The sequence below is a fragment of the Tursiops truncatus genome, chromosome 4, assembly GCF_011762595.2.
Source record: "Tursiops truncatus isolate mTurTru1 chromosome 4, mTurTru1.mat.Y, whole genome shotgun sequence".
Taxonomy (NCBI): Eukaryota; Metazoa; Chordata; class Mammalia; order Artiodactyla; family Delphinidae; genus Tursiops; species Tursiops truncatus.
This window is the reverse complement of record NC_047037.1, coordinates 36,495,784-36,510,301: the sequence shown is the minus strand read 5'-3', so window position 1 is coordinate 36,510,301 and position 14,518 is coordinate 36,495,784. Positions and strand designations below refer to the sequence as shown.

The 14,518-nt window shown below is 32.5% G+C and overlaps 1 protein-coding gene across 16 annotated transcripts in view; it reads right to left on the bottom strand.

The window, feature by feature from the left end:
- Positions 1-14,518, bottom strand: part of LEKR1 (leucine, glutamate and lysine rich 1) — a 279,091-nt gene that overhangs the window by 120,615 nt on the left and 143,958 nt on the right. For all 16 annotated transcript variants that reach the window (XM_073803834.1, XM_073803835.1, XM_073803827.1 and 13 more), the window contains one exon: positions 7,793-7,978. In XM_073803834.1, coding sequence (XP_073659935.1) covers positions 7,793-7,978 — 186 coding nt within the window. The remainder of the gene's footprint in view (positions 1-7,792; positions 7,979-14,518) is intronic.

Below are 14,518 nucleotides of genomic sequence, written 5' to 3'. Positions count from 1 at the left end.
AATGTTCCAAGTGATGGTATATGATAATTTATTACCCATTTCATTAGAGTTAGGAATAAATTATTCCTAATCACTCACTATTAAAAATATAATCTTTGCATATAAATAACATTCTTCTGCAGTTTTCTAAACATAAATTCACAAAGAGATTACTTGATCACAAATATTTTTATGGGTTCGAGAAATATAATAACAATTTTTTATCACCAAAGGAAGGGAAGCTTTATCACTAAAGTCTTTGTACTAATTTAAAAGGAGGTAAATGTTTTATTTTTGTTTAGTTATTGGTAATTCAATGTTTCTTGCTTGTTTACCAAATTTCCTGTGTTAATTATCTGTTTCTGTTTTTCAACCATTCGCCTGCTTGGGGTCTTGGAGTTTTCTCACACAGTTGAATAAATTCTTTATATGGTATGGATAGTAACATTTTGCATACCATATATGATACAAATATTTTTTTGTCCATCTTCTATTTTTAGGTTTGGCAGTTTTTGAATTCAGAGATTATATATTTTTATAGGCAAAATCTGTTAATATTACTCTTTGCAATTTCTGAAGTGCTGCTTTATCCCTCTGCGATTAGGGTAAGTTCTGTATCTTTTTTTGGTGCTAGTTTTTCCTGTTATTTTTTTTTCTATTTAATTCGAGGTTTATTTGGGTGTATTTTGGGTTATTTTGTTTTAGTTACCCCTACACCACTTATTACATAATTTTGCTTTTCCCATTTGTTAATGATCCTTATATTAAAATAGATTCGACTTCTGTATTTGCTATTCTGTTCTAAAAATAACATTGCCATTTTTACAGCTTCTACACACTCCTATAATAACATATTCAAAATATGCTAGAGCTAGGCAGCCAAACGTGGTTCTTACTTTCCAGACTATTTAAAAAATATGTTTTTTCCAAGATCTGACATGACTGCAATTGACACCAAGCAGCAGAAGCAGTAGAGAATTCATTCCAAGATCAATCGGTGTTCAAGACCATAGGAGTAAGTAGGGGATCGTGCAGGGTGTCCAGTGCTTTAAGGACACAGCAGCTGTACCCTTCCAGATGGTTCTTGTGGCATGATTTTGGCTGTGTTTCTGGCAGTTCTAGCTTCACGGTTTTCTAACCATCTTCTAGGCCTGATTCTTCCACCTTCTCAAAGATTCTGAATATATAAATAATATCCCTTCAGTAAATTTCTTTGATGATTAGAGTTAGTTTCTGGTACTTGCAACTAAAAAACCTCACTAATGCTTAATCTATTCTATTCTATTCTATTTATTATATATATTTTTTACAAAGAGACGTTTTATTAGCATTGTTACAGCAACGTGTCCCAGGAGCGGATGGATCCTCAGCACACAGCCCACTGAGCTGCAAGCAATGAGTCAGAGGGAAACAATTATTGTACACAGTGCAGACAAAGGATCATCCCAAGCCTCAAAGAGAAGACGTAAAATCACTTTACAAAAAAGTAAATAAAAATAACACCCATTTTTCTCTTTTAAAAAGTGCCATCTCTCGAGTGGCAGAGGATGGAAAGCCCCAGGACCCGGCGACTCAGTAGCCCTGATGCTCGAGGGGCCGGGCCTGCTCTGTTTTCTAAAGCTTAACATAAGCGTCCCAGATCTTCATCTTTCATACTCCTTCTCTACAATTTTCGTTCCTACTAATTTCTTCAGTGCGTCAGCCTCACAGCTACCAGCCTTCATCAAAACGTTAAGACCAGAGACTCCCTTTGTAAAGCTTAAATCTGAGTAAAGAGTGAAGAGACAAAACATCGAATCTTAAAAAGCCAAAGGATAGTGGAGCCAGTGCCAATGCACTTCTTTTAAATTAAGGCATTTCATTCTTTCTTTTTTTTTTTTTACTGTGCTACAATGTGAACATGCTTTTTCCTATTTTCCTTATTCTTATTGTTAAGCTAGTACCAAATTTTCCTCATCATAGGAACCACCTCGAGCACTTATTAAAAGTAGAGAGTCTTAGAATCTTGGAGATACTCAGTATGTTCCGACTGATATGCAAGAATGTACATTTTCAATACGTTCCTTTATTATCCCCACACATGCATTTCCACAGTCCCAGATGTTCCTGTGGTCAGGCAATTTTGGAAAACACTGTCCTAGCTTTAATTCCTAGAAGACTTGCTAGGCCAATGGTCCATTTTTGTGAAAGGGGTAAAATCCACCACCTCTTTTTTTTTTTTTTTTTTTAAAGGAAAAGGAGTTCAGTGTTTTCATATGCCTTTTTGGAATTGACAGAAATGATTAATGAGCTAACAGGCTTTGTCCCAACAGAGACCTGGGTTTGAATCTCAGCAGTGTGACCATGGCCTACGTCTCTATGTCTGATAGGAAGAATAAAAGCTTTCACATTAGAATACTGTGAGGATTAGATACGGGAAAATTAGTCAAATGCTTAGTGCTAGTCAAATGACTGATACAGAGAGAGTTCCTAGTTAGTGAAAATGTTTTCCCTTTCTTCTCTTGTCTTCATTCCCATAAATCACTTTTTTTTCAAACATAGAAAGGTAGTTACTTGACTTACCCCTTAACTACCTGTTACATGCAATATAAGATATGTTCCCTAATGTCTCACTGTTCTTTTAAGAAACTAAAACATTCAAGGAAATGGCTTATCTTAGAAACCACATTAAAATGATGAAATAAAAGAGAAATAAGGATAATAATCTTTGGGGTGAATTGCATTTTTGGGAAAGTTATGTATAACTGTGAAATGTATATTTTAGCAAATCTGTCCTAAATTTGTTCTTCTCTCTGAAGTCTAAAATAACAGCATGGCATAGTAGGAGTTTTATTTTACTTATAACTTCATTAATTTTTTATATGAGTAATACATTCAAGTGGTTCAAAATATTTTTTAAAGTATCAAATATACTGCTGAAATTGTTACACTGATATTCATAATATAAATAGGTCTATAATATTCTTTTCTTTTAATGTCTTTGTCTTGATTTTGGTAACAGGGTTACCCTTGCCTTGTAGGGTGAGTTGGGAAATATTTCCAATTTTTGGTTGTTTAGAAAATATTGTGTAAAATTAGGATCCTCTGTTTCTTGAAAGTTGGTAGAACTTGCTTGTTAAATAATCTAGCCCTTTCCTGGTGAGCAGATATTGCTGCAATTTCTTGAATAGTTATAGGAACATTTAATTTTTCTGAGTAAGTCTTGGTAAGATATATTTTTCTAATAATATGTCCATTTCATCTAAGATTTCAAAGTTGTTGGCAAAAGTTGTTGGCAGTATTCACTTTTCTTTCTACTTTTTACCTGTAGTCACTGTTTCTGTTTCATGCCTTATATTTTTCATTTGTATCTTCTCTCTTCCTATGATCAAACTTGCTAGAGGTTTGTCTATTTTATTTTATTTTTTATCAATGTTTTGTTTTATTGATCTTTTTTATCATATTTTTGTTTTCTATTTCACTGACAGCTGCTTTTATTTTTATTGTATTTTTTCTTCTATGTTCTTTGAGTTTATTCCCTCCTTCTGATGTAAGTATTTAAAGCACCACTTTGGCTACATCCCACAAGTTTTTGATGCATAGTGTTTTTTAATACCATTCAATTCCAGATATTTTATATTCATTATAATTTCTGCTTAAACCCCAAAGTTATTTAGCAGTGTGTTTTTGTAAAATTGTGAATGGTACAAGGATGCCCACTATCCCTATTCTAGTCAAAACTGTATATGAAGTCCTAGCCAGTGTACATGTCATGAAGAAACTGAGTGATCCAACTGAATAATCCTGAGGTCCAATGAAAAAAAAAAAAAAAAAGATAGGGAAATCTAACAAGCTTTCAGGTAAATGGATGAGTTATCTTTAAAGGAAAAAGAATAAGAGCTGTAGGTAGATTTCTCATTTGCAACACTGAAAGCTAGAAGTCAAAACATTAGCATAAACAGTCTACTGAGAGAAAAGAACTCAAGTATTCTACACCTAGCTAAGTTAGCATTACATCCATCAAGTTGAGAATTATATTTTATTTTGAATTTCTAAGGAACATTTACAAAACCTGATCATGTACTCAACATAAAGAAAAGCTTAACAAATTCATAGAGGTATTATGTCACATTATTTAATCAGAATATCCCTAAGTTAAATAAATAATAAAAAAGTAACTCCCTTGCACAACAAATTAGAAACTAAGAAATATATTCCTAGATAACCCTTTAATCTAAGAAAAAATAAGAAATACAGAGTATTTAGATAGCATTGAAAAAGAAAATAATATTAAAAGCTATGAGATACAAAGTTTACTCAAACAAAAATTTATACTTTGAAATGCCTCTATTATTAAACAAAAAAGATGAGAACTAAAAGAACTTAGTAGTCTTTTCAGAAGTCTAAAAAATGAAAACAAAAAACAAAAAGAAACCAGGAAGAAAAAATTAATAAACATAGAAGTCAAAAGTAATGTCATGGAATATAAAAGTAGTAGAAAGCATTAAAAACAAAAAACCCAAAAGCTAGTTCTTTGAAAGCCTGATAAATAATAAGAGATAAATAAAAGTAGATACCATTAAAAATCAGAAATCAGGTATCACCACAGATAGAGGAGATATTTTAAAAATAAGAGTACTACATGCCATATTATGGATACAAATCTGAAATCTTAGAGAAAAATGAATGATTTCCTGTCAAAATATAAATAATAAAAACAGCTCAGAAGAACTGAAGATTTAAATAGTCAAATTACTACAGAAAACTCTGGAAACATTAAATAATTACCATTTAAAGAGGCACCAGAATCAGATGAGTTCATAATTGAATTTTACTTAATGATACTGGGTTCACATTCAAGTTTTATCTAACCTTTAAAAAACAGACAATCAAATGTTATTAAACCTATTTATTAACATCACTTAATTTTAACACAAAACTCTAATTAGTGCCCCTTAATAAAGAAAAATTATAGACCAATCTCATTTATAAATGTAGGTACTGAACTTATAAATAAAATATAACCATGTAGAAAATGATATGTAAAAAAGTAGTATCAGGAAATTTAGTAATACAAATCCATTTTACCAGCTGGTTAAAGGAGAAAAAACATGTTTAATATCAATAGATGCTGAAAAGGCATATAACAAAATCCAGAAGCATTTCTAATAAAACTTTTAAGTAAAGTTGGAATAGAAGGAAAATATTTGATTAAAAATAAACAATATTTACCAAAACCCAAACATCAAATATAATTCCAAGTGGAAAAACACCGAATGATTTCAATTAAAATCAGGAAGTAGACAAGGATGATCACTGTCACCATTATTATTTAACACAGTTTCAGAGGTTCAAATAGATTTAATAAGATATGAACAAGACAAGAAATAAGATAAAATATATAAACATTGGAAAAGAATAGATGAACTCTTTTTGGGGGGCATTGGGGCTGGTCATATAAATGCACAGCTAGAAAATCCAAGAGACACTAAATAAAAACTACTAGAAGTAATATGAGAATTTTGTAAATTTAATGGATATGAGACAAATATATAAAAATCAATAGCCTTTTTTCATCTACCAATATCAGGACATTGAGATAGAGCAAATAGTTCATTCACAGTAGATGCAAATATGATAGTCATAAGTTTTAAAAGAATGGCAAAGAAACATTCAAATAAAACTATAAAATTATATTAAAGAACATAAAACAACATAAGGACATACCATATCTTGAATGAATAAACTTTTATAATATTAAAAAGACTTAGTATCACTAAAAATGTCAATTCTCTAAAAATTAGTATAAATATAATGTAATCCCAATTAGAATCCCTGTTAATATCAGAATTTAATGATATTATCTTAAAGTTTATATGGAAGAATACCTGCTGTGAATATGTAATAAAAGTACACAGACTGGAAGAGAAAAACTTTACTAGATATCTATCAGAGTCTTTGGATTAGAGGTAAATAAATGATCTTAAAATTCAAATCAAAGAATAACTGCCTTCAAATATATATTTAAAAAGTAAGAACAAAGGACAGAGAATAAACTTTACCAGCTATGAGAATATACTATTAAGTCAAATGAATATGATACTAATGGTACATCTAATAAATCAGTGGAACAGAAAAGAGAATACAATAATAGATACTAGCATTTGTGAAATTTTGACATATGACAGGTAGTAGGTTTATTTAGTGGGAGAAGGATGGATTATTTAATACATAATACTGATACAACTGGCTATGTATTTGGAAAGAATAAAACTGGAGCCCCAAATCTCACATCATATAAAAAATAAATTCCATACGTGCTACTGACTTAAATGAAAGAAAACCCAAGAGACCATATGTATAATCTAGGAATGGAATGGACTGTTTTAACCAAGACTAACCAGAAACAATAAAAGACATTAATTTGATGACACCCAAAAGAAAAACTTTGATATGGTGCAATTTACTGTGAAAAGTCAATAGACAAATTATACATTAGAAAAAAATTGAATAGAGAAGATAATTACTTTACTATACAAACTGCTCTTAAAAATTGTTAAGGAAAATTCTAGTAATATAATAGAACATTGGCAAGATCTATGAATAGGTAATTCACAAGAGAAAAAGTAAAATATCTGATTTTAAAGTTTGTATCTAGTTCCATATTGCTTCCAAGTTCATGTGACAACTTCTCTTCTCTTTCAGAATCAGTTCCTCTCCAGATTTCTCTAGTCTGTGGTGTGCTTCCATCATTAAAGACTTCCAAGCAAAGAAGTTCAGAGCCCTCTGCGACTTCTTTCTCGCCCTTGTCTACTCAGCCAGGTGTTTACCTCTCTATTCCTGGGTAGTCCTCTCAACCCTGATTCTATTTAAGCCTTCCCAGTGTGGCCATGGAGAGGGCCAAGGAGACATAGTGGGACGAGCATGAGTCTTGGAGTCCAACTAGGTTTGCTTTCACTCCCTGCCATTTACCAGCTATGTGGGAACAAGTATGTTACCTCTCTGGACCTTCATTCTCTCCTCTGTAAGATGGGATAATTATACCTGCTATTCATGATCATTGTGAGAAGTGACAGAAGTAATTTATGTACAGTGCTAACATGGTTTCTAGCACACATTAGGACCTAAAAAATGTTAGTTCTCTACCCTACTTCAGTTTCTTATGGTTAGTCTAGGGACTGGGTTACCAGCAATGATATTTTCTAAATGGCTACCTGACTCCAATTTCTTGATATTTGGAACACCTCCATATGTTGATAGTAGCTTAATTTTGCTAAAACACTGCTTGTGTTATATCATTCTCCTGATTACCAATTTTCAAAGATTCCTTACTGCCTTCAGGAAAAAGTACAAACCCCATAGCCTTACTGCTAACATACTCATTGTTCTAAGGTAAAAATTTTAAAACCTTGCCCAAGGTTTCCAAAACATAATTTTTAACCTTTTCATTTGGGAAAATGAAGAAATGCCTAAAAATTTGGAATCACCTTATATAACAGCATATGCTATATTTTCCTTCAGTACTCTAAACCACCATCCACTGGGAATAATGATATACAAAAGAAAATTCTACTTTGTTTTCCTGAAATCTCACTTTGTACTTGAAATGTCTTTAATATATTCACTTAATACTTGCCACTCTAAATGGCAGAATAGGAATGGATGATAGCAAACATTTATCACAGAAACAGTTATGGCATTGTTATTAATAATTAGGCATATTTACAACACAAACTAGTTAAAACAAGATTTTTGTTGTGATCATGAGAGAAATAAAAATTTAGACATTACTTTATTATGTCTAGTTGCTAACAGCAAAAAATAATTCTTTTACCTAGTACTTCCTTTTGCAAGTCATGGCATCTGGTTTGCAAGTTTACTTCCTGTTGTTTGAATGTCTCAATTTGCTGAGATCTCAATATGGCTGCATCTGACAACAGTTTCAGATTTTTCATTTCCTCTTCAAGGCATACGTTATTTCTCTGGGACACTGTCAAACTTTTATTTAGCATCTTTATTTCTGTAAAGAAAATTCAAAGTTTACAAATAGATAACACTGGATCATAAAACATTTCTTTAAAAATGATTATTTTCTTTTAGAAAATGAATAGTTGAAAGCCAACATGACTTCTCTGAGAGTATAGTGACACCTAACCAAAAAGTTAAGTTTTAATTTAGTAGTTATTCTGAAAAATAAATGAAAAAAGGATTGTATTGCTAAATGATGCATGAAACCTTTTAGTAGTTTTTTTAAGTCTTTAAATTGTATTAAATGGCAATCCTGCCTGCTTTTTAAATACTCACATGAATGAATAAAATAATATCCATGTAATGTTCTGGGTTTTATTGAAATTAAATTGTTTTCTTGGCAACATGATTCAGAAAAGTAAATTTAAATGTGTTAGCATGAGCTGGTTGGGAAGAATTTCTAGGAGATAACTAGGGCATATTCTATACAAATTATGAAGAAAGGTGGTAGGGGTGGAGAGAAATAAAAGGATGTAGTGTCTAAAACTAATAAATTTATGGGCAGAAAGTATTAGCTAATATATCTTAATGGTTCTAATAACACTCTGTCCCCTCAAAATAAGGGCAGAATTTCATCATAGCAATCAATTCTCATTATTCTATCTACTTAGATTAAGTTTAATAACAATATGTCTTCACAGCATTATGTAGATTTAAATGTGCTAATTTTATATAATTTTGTGAGAAATTCATGGAACATTTTATCCTTCACAATGATAATTATCAAGGTCTCCTTTGCTTAGTGTTTTCAGCACTGCTGCCTTAAGCCACCATTAAAATATACAAACACACATGCAATAAAAATACTATAAAATTTGTACAACAACAATTAACTGAACTGATGAGGATGTGATCTACATGAAAATCTGGACAGTCTGCTTTTTCAGAGAGCTCACTTGGCATTTCTTCCTTGCTTAGCTCATCCTGGACTACATGATGGGTTTAGTGTGTTGTTGGGTGTCAAAGGAGGTTGGCTTGGTTTACTGGTCTTGGAGCCATCACAGCAGAAATAGTAGCCACATGGGCCAGCGAAGACCAGAAGTAGACATCCATGGGATAGACATGGCTGCAGAGGCAATATGGCCAGTAAATGGTTACAGGAGAAGTAAAGCAGTATGCTGAACAGAGCACAGAGAAGAGGGCATGCCCCAAGGGATGAGTAGGATCAGGAATGTGGTCTAAGGAGAGAAAAGCAAAATGCCTTTCTGTGGGAAGAAAGTACATCTGGAAGAGAAAGTGGCATTTAAGGTAGACCTAGGGCATGAACACAAGGGGTCTTGCCACCATCTTCACCTTTAATTCCTACTGAAAATGGAAAACCTAGAGAAATAAATTGGCATGGATCAAATAAGTGGGGGTCTACTATATTCCAATGGTTCCTTTATATGGGAATATTTTCCCCTAGGAATAGCTATATGCTTCTAAAAATTTATGGATATGTTCCCATTTGTGTGAGGAAAGCTACTAACACAGTAGCAGAATTTTTTAACACAGTAGTAGAATTTTTTTTTTATGTAGTTAAAGAAAATAAGGAGGTTGCAATTTTTCTTCAGGCCCAAGAAGTCTTCCTGGGTAATTTTTCTAGCCATAATGGTAGCTTCTTATGGCTGAATAAACTGTAACCTACCGTAACCATATCTGTCTATGATTAAGTCCGAATGACACTGCAGAGGAGTGCACACATGCTGTGACCTATTTATCGTTTGCCAGAATGGTACTGCTTAGGTTCACAGGCTGACTCTCTTAGTGTACACTACTATCTGTCTCTAAAATAACTCCTTGTGTCAATGTCACTTTCTATCTGACATTAAAAGCATAAGAATTTGCAATACAAATTCATTTGTGAAATATATTCTAACACATGGAAAAGTACAGTAAGATTTTTAACAGGAGGTTTCTAACATGGAAATAGGAGAGTAAAATCAATGGGGGTCAATTAACTCACCCTTGGCAAATTATATATCCCCTGTACCTATGGCAATCCTGGTGTCAAATACTTAATCCTACTTTCATCATTAATACAACCTCATAATCGCCACTTATGTGTCCCAATCTGGGTTCATAAATTATGATCAACCTATTCTGGTCATTGTACCCACCATACACTCTCCCTGTCTTTGCACCGCCCCATGAAGAAGGTCCTCCTAGCCTCATACGTTGGACCTACCACAGCTCTTAGGCTATCTCTGCCTGGAAATCTTTCCTGACCAGATCTGTAACTTGCGCCAGTTACACTATTTCTATGGCACTGATCATATGCATACATGTGACCTACTATTTGACCGTAAGTTATTTTAGGCCAGAGGTAATATCTCATTCATTTTTTATTCCTCCCATAATTTCTGCCACAACATTCTAGAATTAACAGAAGCTCAATAAATAGCTACTAAATGAGTAAAGGCATTATTGCACAAAGCTTCTAATATACCACTAGCTGAAAATCCTAAATATGTGTTTATCTTAACTCTCCCTTCACTTCAGAGGCAAGCATTTTGAGCTGCAAATTATTTAACGTAAGACTTGATAAGGCAGTAAACACACACATCTAAAAGAAGGAAACATTTTTAATAGGATAAGCAAATAGGCCTATTCTATCCCCAATTTCATCAATTTTATAAAAAAATGTGGACTACATTTCTAAACCTAATTCAGAACTTGAATTTTAAAAGTTCAAGAGCTATTCGGTCAAGAGTTATTTTGAGAGTGGAAGCAAATTGATTCTATGCTTGCTAAAATATTCTGCCTTGGTAAAAATATTATTTTTTTCTGAAATTTCTTCTACTAAAATAGCTATGCTCTGATTTGAGAAAACCTAATCTATGAAAAGTTAGACTTAAAAATATTGATTACATAAATTGATAACCACTAATTAGAAGAATAGGAAATACTTCACTTGTATCTTCTACTTAATATTCAGCATACTTTGTCAGCAAGAAAATATTAAACAATACATTTTTCTAGAAACTTCCTTCCTATTTTGGACTTTGATTTTAAATGTAAATTAATTTTAATGTGAAAATCTTTTAAAGTATCTGAATAATGTGTGCAGTGTATATGGGGTTTACTACATTTATTAGTTTGCTAGGGCTGCCATAACAGAGTATCACAGACTGGGTGGCTTAATCAATAGAAATTCATTTCTCACAGTTCTGTTGGCTAGAAGTCTGAGATCAAGGTGTCAGGGTTGGTTTCTTCTGAGAGTCATAAAGGACAGATCTGTTCCAGACCTCTCTACTTGGCTTGTAGACGGCCGCCTTCTCCCTGTGTCTTCACATTGTCTTCTCTGTGTGTGTGTCTGTTTCTAAATTTCCTCTTCTTGTAAGGATACCAGTCATTTTGGATTAGAGCCCACCCGTTTAAATTTAATTGTTTCTTTAAGAACCCTAACTCCAAATATAGTTATATTCCAAGGTACCAGGGAGTTAGGACTTCAACATATGAATTTGAGAGAGACACATTTCAGCCCATAATGCTATATTTTAGAATAATTATTGGCGTTTATGTTGTGATTATAAATATGCAAAAATAGGTGAGCATGTGGAGTATAGAAGATAAAATTGAAAACTGCAAACAACTGAGTTAGTATAGAGGAATTAGGAGTTTATTTTACTTCTTAGAAAAATGTTTCAAGTTTTATTTTACATCAACTTTTCAAATGAAGAACTATGCCGTGCAGAATCAACTCACACCATAAGGATATATCCATGTGATAACAAATAAAAGCTAGTATTGAAAAAAAGTATGTTATTTAAAATGTTTGTAATATTGTCAAAGTTTATAGCCAATAGATGTTTTTAGCTTTTAAAGTAAGTGTGACAGAATTTGCTAGCTGATGCAAGTATAATTATTAGTATTAATCTCATACAATCAATTTTTTTGCCTTGATAAAATTTTTCTGTTGTTCTTAGTCCTGTTAGCTTAGTCAATGAACTTAAAATTATGTTATATCATTAAGTTTTTAGGAAGCTTCTATAACCTTATTACCAAGGCAAGCTGATATAAAATAATATTAAAAAACTCTGAAACACTAGATTTATTATTTAATGAAGGAGTCATAAAACACTATATAGGTTACTTTTTTAAAAACTATTTTGAAATACTTAGAGATTTACAGGCAGTTGTAAAGAAATGTATAGGAAGGTCCTGTGCTGCTTTTATTCCTCCTCTCCCCATGTTGACATTTTGTATAACTACAGTACTCTATCAAAATTAAGAAACTGCTCTTGGTATAATCCACAGAGCTAATTCAGATTTCACCAGTTATACACACCTTTCTCTCTGTGTGTGTGTGTGTGTGTGTGTGTGTGTGTGTGTGCGCACAGCTCTATGCAATTTTATCACATATGTAGCTTTGTATAACTACCAACACGACCAAAACATAGGATTATTCTATCACCACAAAGCTACCTCCTGCTACCCCTATATAGTACACCTACTCCTATCCCCACCACCATCCCTAATCCCTGGAAACAACTAATCTGTTCTCCTTCTCTATAATTTTGTTATTTCAAGAATGCTACATAAATAGACTCATATAACATGTAACCTTTTTGAGGCTGGATTTTTTTCATGCAGCATAGTCCCTTGAGCATGTATTAATAATCTGTACCTTTTTTATTGCTGAGTAGTATCCCAGTTTGTTCTTCATTCACTGAAGGATATTTGGGTTGTTTCCAATTTTGGTTATTATGAATAAAGCTGCTATGAACGTGTATGTACAGGTATCTGCATGAACTTAGGTTTTCATTTCTTTGGGACAAATGCCTAAAAGTGCAACAGCTGGGTCATGTGGTAAGTGTGTGCCTTTTTAGTTTTAGAGGAAATTGAAAAATTATTTTCTAGAATGGCTGTACCATGTTACATTCCCACCAGCGATATTGATTTGGTTTCTCTGATCCTTGCCAACACTTGCTTTGCTCAATTAAAATTTTAGACATTGTAGTAGATATGCAGTAGTATCTCATTATGGTTTTAATTTGCATTTCCCTAATGACTAATGATATTGAACAAATTTTTCTTGTGCTTATTTGCCACCTGTATATCCTCTTTGATGAAATTTCTGCTCATTCATTTTGCCCATTTTCTAACTGCACTATTTTTTGATGTAGAACTTTGAGAGTTTACAAAAAATAGATTCTAGATACAAGCCCTTTGTCAGATATGTGCTTTGCAAACATTTTCTCCCAGTCTGTAACTTGCCTTTCCATCCTTTTAACAGGGTCTTTCACAGAGGAAAAGTTTTTAATTTTGCTGCAGTCCAATTTACCAATTTTTCCTTTTATGTATCATGCTTTTAAGTTCAAGTCTAAGAATCCTAGGTTACAAAGATTTTCTTTTTTTCCTAAAAGTTTAATAATTTTATATTTTACATTTAAGTCTATGATCCATTTTGAGTTAAATTTTTTATAAGGTGTGAGGTTTGGATCAAAGTTTTTGATATCCAGCACCACTTGTTGAAAGGCTAGGCTATCCTCTGCTGAAGTGCTTGTGCACCCTTGTCAAAAACGAGTTGGGCTGTATAAAACATATAAGCTACAAGGATATGTTGTAAAATACAGGGAATATAGTGAACATTTTATAATAATTATAAATGGAATATAACCTTTAAATATTGTGAATCACTATGTTGTACACCTGAAACTTATAAAATATTGTACATCAACTATACCTCAATAAAAAAAAAACCTAGTTGGGCATATTCGTGTGGGTCTAAATAAATATATATACATATATATTTAATTTTAAAATTTCATTGTGAAATAATTGACATTCATCACTGTATAAGTTTAAGGTGTACACCATGATGGTCTAATTTACATAGAGTGTGAAATGATTACCACAATAGGTTTAGTAACACCCATAATTTCATATAGATACAATAAAAAGAAAAAAAATTCTCCTTGTGATGAGAACTCTCAGGATTTACTCTCTTAACAACTTTCCTATATATCACAGAGCAGTGTTAACTATAGTCATCATGTTGTACATTATGTCCCTAGTAATTATTTATCTTATAACTGCAAGTTTGTACATTTTGACAACCTTACTCCAACTCCCCCTCTCCCTCCCCCACCTCCACCTCTCATAGCCACAAATCTGATCTCTTTTTCTATGAGTCTGGTGTATAGTTTTTCTTGTTTGTTTATTTATTTATTTAGGTTCTACATACGAGGAGATCATACAGTATCTGTCTTTCTCTGACTTATTGGGTTGGCCAAAAAGTTCATTCAGGTTTTTCCATAAGCTGTAACGGAAAAACCCGAATGAAATTTTTGGCCATCCTAATGTTTCACTTAGCATAACATCTTCAAGGTCAATTCATGTTGTCCCAAATGGTAGGATTTCTGTTTTTATGGCTGAATAATATTCCATTGTGTGTGTGTATATGGATACAGGTTGTTTCCATGTCTTGGCTATTGTAAATAATACCACTATGAACATAGGGGTACAGATATATTTTGGAGTTAGTGTTAATAAACTTAGGTAAAAGCTTAATTGAATAGTCAAGACAACAAACTAGAAATAAGAAACA